The 9,651-nt window shown below is 51.5% G+C and overlaps 1 protein-coding gene and 1 long non-coding RNA gene across 7 annotated transcripts in view; one reads left to right on the top strand and one right to left on the bottom strand.

The window, feature by feature from the left end:
• Positions 1–1,247: 1,247 nt before the first annotated feature.
• On the bottom strand, positions 1,248–6,049 carry LOC143440088 (uncharacterized). The gene is made up of 2 exons (XR_013107979.1): positions 2,843–6,049; positions 1,248–2,549 (listed from the first exon to the last, which is right to left on the bottom strand). It is a non-coding gene; the product is annotated as an uncharacterized LOC143440088 (long non-coding RNA).
• A 16-nt stretch (positions 6,050–6,065) lies between these two features.
• Arid1b (AT-rich interaction domain 1B) overlaps positions 6,066–9,651 on the top strand; it is a 348,947-nt gene continuing 345,361 nt past the window's right edge. For 3 of the 6 annotated variants that reach the window (XM_076926711.1, XM_076926713.1, XM_076926710.1), the window contains exon 1: positions 6,581–8,319. In XM_076926711.1, the coding sequence (XP_076782826.1) occupies positions 6,739–8,319 (1,581 nt within the window). In that variant the 5' untranslated portion in view covers positions 6,581–6,738. Of the gene's footprint in view, positions 6,205–6,579; positions 8,320–9,651 lie in introns of those variants that run through there. The other 3 variants (XM_076926712.1, XM_076926709.1, XM_076926714.1) reach the window with 2 other exon arrangements.

The following is a 9,651-nucleotide window of genomic DNA, read 5'->3' as shown; positions in this document are numbered from 1 at the left end:
AAGGTGTGAACTCCCACACTTGGCACAATCAACTAATTATGTCCTACTTTTTTTTTTTTTTTTTTTTTTAATTCCTGTGACCACCCTGCGAAAACCAGCTTGGGGAGAAAAAATTGGGTTCATTTCCATTTACTGTTGCAGTCCATCCTGGAGGTAAGACAGGGAAGGAACTAACTCAAGACAGGGATCTGGAGGCAGGAATTAAGGCAAAGGATTTTCAGTTCAATTTCTCTCTTCCATAATAACTTTAGTTTGTGTCAAGGTGACCAAAAAACTAACGAGCACACCATGATGCCTGGCAAGATGAACTAACATTTATGACCCTCTTTGATTAGTTCTCACCATCAGAAGATGCTGGAACCTTCGTCTGATCTTGGGTGTGATCAGGACTTGGTAGCCTGGGGAACCTAAGCCTGGACATGTGGGATCTGATTTTGAATCAGAAGCCTAGTTCTGCCTCTACATGTGCCGTCTTCCCAGCAGTTATTGCTTTCCTGCCTTGACCCAGGTCTGCTGTCAGCGCCCCACCCCCAACCTTGCTAACAAATTTCAGGTACTTCTCCCTGCTCTTAAGATAAAAACCCTGATGTAATTCAGGCCTGCTGGACCAAGTGTGGCAGCCACACCTGGAAGCAACCTGTCGCTTTGATTTTACCTTGTTTTAAAATGGTCAGGCCAGGCCTTTGGGGAAACCAGTCTCACAGCCCAGATCCCACTAGTGATCATAACTGGTGCCCTCCTACTGCCGTGAACCTTCCTTCCTACAGCTCTCATCACTTGGCAATTATGTTTGTTTGCGTGATTATCTGGTTAAGGTCGAGCAGGTACAGTGAGTACAGTCAGTTATTATTTCTCCTTATTGCTTTCTACGGTGGCCTTAGAGCTGCTGCATCTTAAAGGCTGGGTACCCCTTGGGCTGAGATCAAATGGGTTTGGCTGGATGCTCCTCATGGTTTATACTCAGAGAGAGGAATCTTTCAGCACTCATATCCCTTTGGAAAGATGCTCACCTACCCTGTATAGACCAGCAGTTTAAGACTCACCTAGGGATTGGAGAGATGCATAAGAGCACTGGATGATCTTCCAGAGGACCTAGTTTGATTCCCAGCACCCATGTGGAGGCTCATAACTATGTATAACTCCAGTCCTGGGCAAGGGGAGAGCTGATGTCTTCTGAACTCCCTGGGCACCAGACATGAGTCTGGTGCATAGACATACATGTAAAGAAAACAGTCCTACACATAAAATTAAAAGAAAAGGAAATTTATTATTTATTTTTTTTTAAAGCCTCATCTGAAGATACAAGAGAAAGGTCACAGAATTTTACTTCTTAGAATAAGATGGTACAATGAGAAATACTTTAAGTTTTGTGGAGAAACAATTCCTTGTAATTAAGAGCTGGTACATTTTGGGGGGGGGGGGAGGGTATGCACCAAGATGGAAATTCCTCAGTGAAATTCTGTCACTTTCTGTAAGAGAAAGGTAGGACTAAGTCCCTCAGCACATACCAGTAAACCGGGAGCCTGTCACTAACGCATCCTTTAAAGGTGACCATTGGCTTTCACAATGGAATCGGGCAGGAAGCAAGTGAATATCACATTGAAAATGAGGAACACACCACGTTAATGCATATGGCCCATTTGGAATTCATTTTTGAAAGGAATGGCTTGAAAAATAGCTTTATTTTCAAGGTCCATATGTACTATAAAGCGATTAATCACATCTGTGAAAAAGACCGGAAAAGCCCTCAGATTAAGTCACAGAAACTTCTCTGGAAAAAAAAACAAATGGAGTTGATTGGACTCCCGAATGACCCCCCTCTTGTATAAGTAGTTATCATGCATTGTATCAAATGTGTTCACTAGCCAAGTATTTATTTTTGAGGAATTACAGTGATTTATAAAGTGACTCAAGACAGGCAACAGCTCACTGATGATGGGAGGCATCTGAATGACAGTAACGGTCAACGGAATACACACTGCTCTTCCAGTGATGGGGCTTCGAACCCATGGCCTTGAACATGGTAGGGGAGCACTCTACCATTGAGCTATATCGTCAAGCTTTTAAAACCTTTCAGACAGGGTCTCACTGAAGTTGTTTCAAACTTGCGATCCTTTGGCTTCAGCCTCCTCAGCAGTTGGGGCTATAGGCATTTTCCAGTACTCGTGGCGAGGAGCAAATGTTGCAAAACACCAACAATACTCTGTAATTCTCAATAATGGTAAAAGAAATGAAGGCAGACATGTATGTTCTATAGCAGTTACACACTAGGCTGCAATAAAAATATTTATTACAAATCAGTCAAAACGCAGAGAGCTGATAAAGTACAATGCATTAAAATGCAGTAAGGGGTACCTTCATATGGTTCACAGCCAACACTGTGTTCTCAGGGTCTTTGGAGACACACTGTACTGGCCTAACGATAAGCTGGTGGTCTTAGTGTCCTAGAAGATGTCTAGATCCCTGGTGGGGACTGCCAGCCACGAACAGCTGAGTTAGGTGCCCTCAGGTGAGGAAATCTGAACTCAGTTCTTCAGTGTTAAAGTCTCCTAGAACATAAAGGGTTTTGGTGCAAATGTTCATAGTTGATCCCTATTCAGGACTGGGCTCAGGTAACAAGGTTTTCTTTTCTGGATGCTGCCTGAACTAGATTCCAGGCAAGTCTGTTGAACAATCAGGTATGACTTATTCCCAGATTGTTTACTGTGCCTGCTTTAATCTCCTCAACAAACATAATGCCGCTGCGGTTGGCCAAATTGTTTTAAAGTATTTGTTGCCTATTCCTGTCTGTTCCTCTCAATCCCCCCTCCCACTACCTAATTGTTTAGCATTCTGAACTTACAGGCCAGCGATGATTTGCATAACTGTTTCCAATCCAACCTCCAACCGCTGTAGAGCCCGTATCCAGCGCCGACTCAGAGTTATTCACTGCTAACGTCTAAATCTGAGATGTGAATAGGACAATTGTTTAGTGCTTTTTAAAGTCCCTGACCAAGATCAGTAGGGAAATCCCATTAGTCCCATTCATTGCATCTCTCATAAATCTAAAAGGAAAGCAAGTATCCAAAGCCTTATTCTTTAATAGTTCTTATTTGTAAAACCTTGACAGGGCTTTATTCCAAATTGCTTCCAAATTACAGAGAGAATACTGAGAAATATGACGGGCAGTGAATCGTGATCGCTTCAGTCACCGAGTAAATAAGGAGAACAGTAAAACCGGCTAATCTGAGAGCAAACAGTGCGCCGGGCATTGGAGAGGCAAAAAGGAACAAAACCGTGGGGTTCTTAAAACTACCATCTGGCTCAATTCTCGTTCAGTGGGCAAGTTGAAGGGCCTTTCACTCAGCGCCCTAAAACTTATTCAAAAGACGTGGTATCTGAATATTAATATTTCCATATAGTCAGAGGGGGGACAGAGAAAACCTTTTGTAATAGAAAGACATGTTTAACAAAATAATGGGTAATCCTCTGGCTACACACGAAGGGCTGGGGAGAGCCCCGTGGGTGGGAGGCTGGCTGAGGACTACAACCGGCCAAGGCCACCAGCAGCTTTCCACCCCCAAGGCTTCCTTGTGGTGACAGCAAAAACACAAGTGTCATTAGGGCCTGAAATTTAGGCACAAGAGATGTGAGATTAAGGAACTCATTAAGACAAACCCAAGGCAGAGATTTCTATTGCTCTATTACACCGAAAGGGACAAAGCTGAGCTGCCATGTCTCAAGGATGGTCCAGGCCAGGGAAATACACTAGGGTTGAGACTGCTTTGCTGAATGGTGAGCTTGTTTCATTATTTAATAACACCCCCCCCCCACCCCCCAACTGCCATTTTCTTTATCAAGCACTGGGGATTTCCCAGAAACTTTAGGATATCTTTTCCCAAGGAGGTGTGCTGGGAAGTTGAATATAGAGGAGTCCATGATTTATCTTCAGCAAAGACGTGTTTTAAAAGACAGTTTAGTTCTCTGTGGAAAGACAAAACCAAGTCCTGCAGGCTTTGTGCTCCTGTACTCCTGCAGGCTGCAGTGCCTTCTGTCTGCTTTTAGGGTGTGGCATCTGCCACCAGGGAGGAAAAAAGTAGCATGTGTCGCCCTTTATAGCAGGTTGATTTCCTGGTGCTGGGCGCCTCTATTTTATTGCCTCTTGGTTCCACTCTTTCAGTTGACTTGAGGTTAAATGAGATTTCACTCACATAATTCTTTCTCTTTTCTTTCTTTCTTTCTTTCTTTTTTTTTTTTTTTTTACTTTCATGGTTTTGACATGAAAAAGAAAATATTTCTAAGAAATCGGCCAGAACTGAACTTGGTGACTCATTTTCTCTTTTAGGCATGGTTGTGAAAATAAGTTACAACATATGGCTTGTCTGAATTGACTTTGATATATTCTACTTGTTTGAAAAAATGCACTTTTATGATTATATGTATATATTTAGTTTGGCTGTAAATGTCTAAAAGCATAAATATGTAATTGATTTTAGAATATGTCGATAGACATATACACAAAACAGGCATATATTTCTATTTGTGTATGAAAAACTTTGAAAATCCAAAGTGTAGTTGTAACCCTATAATTAGTACACATTCAAATACAGAAAGAGAAGATCTAGGGGGAAAATGTCAAAAAAAGGCATGGTAATAAGACAATGTAGTGTTCTCCTGGCAAAAACCAAAGCATGACTTGGCATAAACTCATCTTATGGCTAGTATTTCCTTACACACATGGCTGCATACCCTGCTTTCCAGGGTATACATAGTCATGGACTGTTTCTATACTCTACAGTGACCCTTGGGTATATTATTTCTCTTCACTCCATTTAGTCATTACTACATCCCACTCGACATCTAGAATTTTCTCTTTAGCCATGTAAAATATTTACATTTGGCCTAGCAAACAACCACGGCAATTGACATAAACTAAAATAGTTTTTATGAGCGGCTAAAGAATGATTTTGGAAAAGTACAGTGCACCTCAACCTAGCATATCCCTTCAGCCTGACCTCCGGGAAACTAAACCAATCAGTTCACCCTAGCACAGCTGAGCTGTTGCTTTGGTTAAGAAGTCTAGATACCAGAGGCAGTCAAGAGGTTAGTTACTCCATAATAGTGTGTAAAACATTATCCTGCTAAGACAATAGGTACCTTTTTAAAATGGGCAAGTACTGTATATTTCTGCTGTGGGATTAGACTGTTTGCATTATTATTGATTTTATGTTTATTAAATACATCTATTTGGTTTTGTTTCACATTACTTAGAGATGAACTCATATCAAGAGGGTTAATTGCACACATTAACCTCTGAAATATGATGAAAGGCATCGTGTAGATTTATGAAGACCCAAGATAAACCTTAGCTGTCGCTGTTTTTGCACCAATAGTTAAACGTCTCCTGAAAGCACTACACACTCGCGAGGGCACCCAAATGCAATATATATGTATATGTGTATATATATATATATATATATATATATATATATATCATGGGGAACGCTAGGAGTTTTCATACCTACTTCCGGTGCCTTTAAAAAGTTAATATAAACATCATCTTGGGGATTGGAGTGGTGAATCATAAGCAATTATTGAGCGCCTGCTGTGTACACGGCACAGCAGTCTTTGCAGTTTAACCTTCACTTAAGTCTTTCCTAATTTCTCAGTTGGATGAAGTTGTGGGAATTACGCTGATGACCTGAAATCCAGGCGCAGAGGTTGTGAAAAATTACGTAACTCCTGAGAGAGACGGAGTCCTTTTGCCCGGCCTGCCTAAATGTTTCTCTTCCCCACCGGCTCCTCACTACCTCCGAGGCCCAATGGACAACTTTGCTTCCCAGCCCATTCTCCCTCTTTTGTCTGCTCGTCAGACTCGTTTTCCACCTTCGTAGCGCTCCCTTTAGACGTGAAAACAAACACAGGCCCGCGGGGTTGGCAGGGAGACCGGAGGCACGAGGGGACCGAGCAGTTTCGGGCCCGGAGCGGAGCGCCGGCAGCCGGTCGTCCCCCCCCCCCTCGTTTCCCCGGGCCGGGTTCCCCGCGCCAGGCCCGGCGAGGCAGTGCGAGGCGAGCGGGGCGAGCGGGCGTGCGCTCGGCGGCGGCGCCGGGGGCCGAGTCCAGTCCGCGTTTTGCGAGTGCGCAGCAGCCCTCGGAGAGAAGCGGATAATAGTTGCTCCGGCTCGCTCGGCTCCCTCACGCCGCGCTGGGCCCGATTAGGCTCAGGCAAGTCGTGCATTTCCCCCCCATATCCGGGTTAGAGAGGGGAGGAAAAAAAAAGAGAGAGAGAGAGCGAGAGTGAGGGAGGGAGAGAGAAAAGTTTCATTGCAAGTGGAACTAAAAAACTTTCCGCCGGTCCAGGCCGTAGCAGGCGCGAGCCCCCGAGCGCAAAGGCGCGCCCCCGGCGGGCCGCCCGGGGCTGCGGGGGAGGGGGGCAGGGCGCCGCGCTTTCCCGCGGGCCGCGTGGATGCGCGCAGGAGGGGCGGCCGGCTGCGAGTGGGGACATTGTCTCCCCCCCACCCCGCCCGGCCGCGCCACGCCGCGGCGATCATGGCCGCGCGGTCAGCAGCGGCGGCGCGGGCGCGGGTGGGCAGCGGCGAGCGGCGGGCGCCCTCGGGGCCGCGGCCGGCGCCCGGGGCCCGGGACCTGGAGACGGGCGCGCGCGGCGCGGTGGCGGCTCCGGGCCCCATCCTGGGGGGCGGCGACGGCGGCCTGAATAATGTGCACCACCACCCCCTGCACCCCCGTCACGACCTGAACATGGCCCATAGCGCGAGCGCCGCGGCCGCCGCCAGCTCCAACAGCGCGCAGAGCGGCGGCTCCGAGGCGGCTCTCAAGGAGGGTGGAAGCGCCGCCGCGCTGTCCTCCTCCTCCGCCGTCGCGGCCTCTTCCTCCTCGGCGGGCCCCGGCTCGGCCATGGAGACCGGGCTGCTCCCCAACCACAAACTGAAAGCCGTTGGCGAGGCCCCCGCTGCACCGCCCCATCAGCAGCACCACCACCACCATGCCCACCACCACCATCACCACCATGCCCACCACCTCCACCACCACCACCACGCACTACAGCAGCAGCTAAACCAGTTCCAGCAGCCGCAGCCGCCGCCGCCACAGCAGCAGCAGCAGCAGCAGCCGCCGCCGCCGCCGCCGCAGCATCCCACTGCCAACAACAGCCTGGGCGGTGCGGGCGGCGGCGCGCCTCAGCCCGGCCCGGACATGGAGCAGCCGCAACATGGAGGCGCCAAGGACAGTGCCGCGGGCAGTCAGGCTGACCCGCAGGGCCAGCCTCTGCTGAGCAAGTCGGGCGACGAGGACGACGCGCCGCCCAAGATGGGGGAGCCGGCGGGCAGCCGCTATGAGCACCCGGGCCTGGGCGCGCAGCAGCAACCCGCGCCGGTCGCCGTGCCCGGGGGCGGCGGCGGCGGCCCGGCGGCCGTCTCGGAGTTTAATAATTACTATGGCAGCGCTGCCCCTGCTAGCGGCGGCCCCGGCGGCCGCGCTGGGCCTTGCTTTGATCAACATGGCGGACAACAAAGCCCCGGGATGGGGATGATGCACTCCGCCTCTGCCGCCGCCGGGGCCCCCAGCAGCATGGACCCCCTGCAGAACTCCCACGAAGGGTACCCCAACAGCCAGTACAACCATTATCCGGGCTACAGCCGGCCCGGCGCGGGCGGCGGCGGCGGCGGCGGAGGAGGAGGAGGAGGAGGAGGAGGAGGCAGCGGAGGAGGTGGAGGAGGAGGAGGAGCAGGAGGAGCAGGAGGAGCAGCGGCAGCGGCAGCAGGAGCCGGAGCTGTGGCGGCGGCGGCCGCGGCGGCGGCGGCAGCGGCAGCAGCAGCAGCAGGAGGAGGAGGCGGTGGCGGCGGCTATGGGGGCTCGTCCTCGGGGTACGGGGTGCTGAGCTCCCCGCGGCAGCAGGGCGGCGGCATGATGATGGGCCCCGGGGGCGGCGGGGCCGCGAGCCTCAGCAAGGCGGCCGCCGGCGCGGCGGCGGCGGCGGGGGGCTTCCAGCGCTTCGCGGGCCAGAACCAGCACCCGTCGGGGGCCACGCCGACCCTCAACCAGCTGCTCACCTCGCCCAGCCCCATGATGCGGAGCTACGGCGGCAGCTACCCCGACTACAGCAGCTCCAGCGCGCCGCCGCCGCCGTCGCAGCCCCAGTCCCAGGCGGCGGCGGCGGCGGGGGCGGCGGCGGGTGGCCAGCAGGCGGCCGCGGGCATGGGCTTGGGCAAGGACCTAGGCGCCCAGTACGCCGCTGCCAGCCCGGCCTGGGCGGCCGCGCAACAAAGGAGTCACCCGGCGATGAGCCCCGGCACCCCCGGACCGACCATGGGCAGATCCCAGGTAACCCCCGCGCCGGGCCGGGCCTGCTTCCGCCCGGGCCTCGCGCCGCGAGCCCGACTTTCTTTCTTCGCCGGGTACTTTTCCTGGCGGTTGGCGGGGGTGGCGGGGGCGCGGCGCCGCCGGGCCAGGGCCAGGGCCAGGGCCAGGGCCGGAGCTGGCGGGGCCGGGGAGCCGGGCTGCCCCGCGCCCTCGCTGCGCGTTGCGCGTTGCGTGCCTGCGCCAGGCCCGGGACGGGACCTCGGTGCCCCAGGCCGCGCCCGCCCGGGGAGGGCTCTCGGGGCAGCGGGCTCCGCGGCCCGGCCTGGCTCCGCCGGCGCCTACGGTGTGCCCCGAGTGGGCGCGGGGAGAGAGGAACTTTCTCTCCGGGCCCCGGTCGGTTTCCCATTCCTCTTGCGAGGCAGAAGCAGGGGGGGGGCTGGAAAAAAAAACGAGGTTAGCTTTGTGACAGCCGTGGCTGGTGGAGTTTGGATGTTTACCAGCAGGAATAAAACCCAGATTTACAACGAGGCGGAGGCGAAATATTGTAAAATAACATCGATTCGTCCCTAAGAATAGCCGGGGAGAGATCCATTATGGGGCTAAAGGCTCCTTGGAAGGAGTCACCTTCAACCGGGAGGCGTTGTTGAAGGAATAGATTCCGGATCGATGGAACTTATTTTGATCATGGGTTAGACTTTCCTTTTTTTTTTTTTTTTTAAATTCAGCAAACCTAGTAAGGTAGCAGGCCAGTGAAAATGGATCGTTCTGGATCGTATTTGTGTGGATTTTCTTGATTTTGCTGTTGCCCAAGTCCCACAGCGTTGTTAGGAAGTGTCTTGCGCTCTGGCTGTTTCTTGCTGGTAGGCTGAGCCTAAAGACTGACTTGATCTCTCCTTTGCAAGGTTTGGAATTTGAATTGTGGAGGTAAACTGGCTGTAATAGTCTCCAGACAGCTGCCTCTGAGTTGACATCTAATCTGCCATCTGATTGGCTCCCCTCTCACCATTGGGCATTTAGCACTGCTGATGTAAATACAAGTGCGGAGCGGTACAGTCACAAAAATTCCTGACACAAATAATAACGGAACTCTATTCCAAGCAGATGGAAGGTTGGAGACTATTTAGAGCTTAAATTGTTATGAATCATAGTTAGTAATAAGAGGATTGAATACGGAGAAACATGCTGTTGTCCGGTATTGGGCATTTATAAAACTCAGGTCTTCCATGACAATCTTACAATATGAACATTACATTTATCTTGGACTTTAATTGTGGACTGAAGATAGGAGCATTGAGAAATAAATAATGCAAAAATTGGACCAGTTTGGGCTTCGTAAAGCTTTTTATAAAAGTC

This window comes from Arvicanthis niloticus, chromosome 28, assembly GCF_011762505.2.
Source record: "Arvicanthis niloticus isolate mArvNil1 chromosome 28, mArvNil1.pat.X, whole genome shotgun sequence".
Taxonomy (NCBI): Eukaryota; Metazoa; Chordata; class Mammalia; order Rodentia; family Muridae; genus Arvicanthis; species Arvicanthis niloticus.
This window is presented reverse-complemented; position numbering and strand designations above follow the sequence as displayed.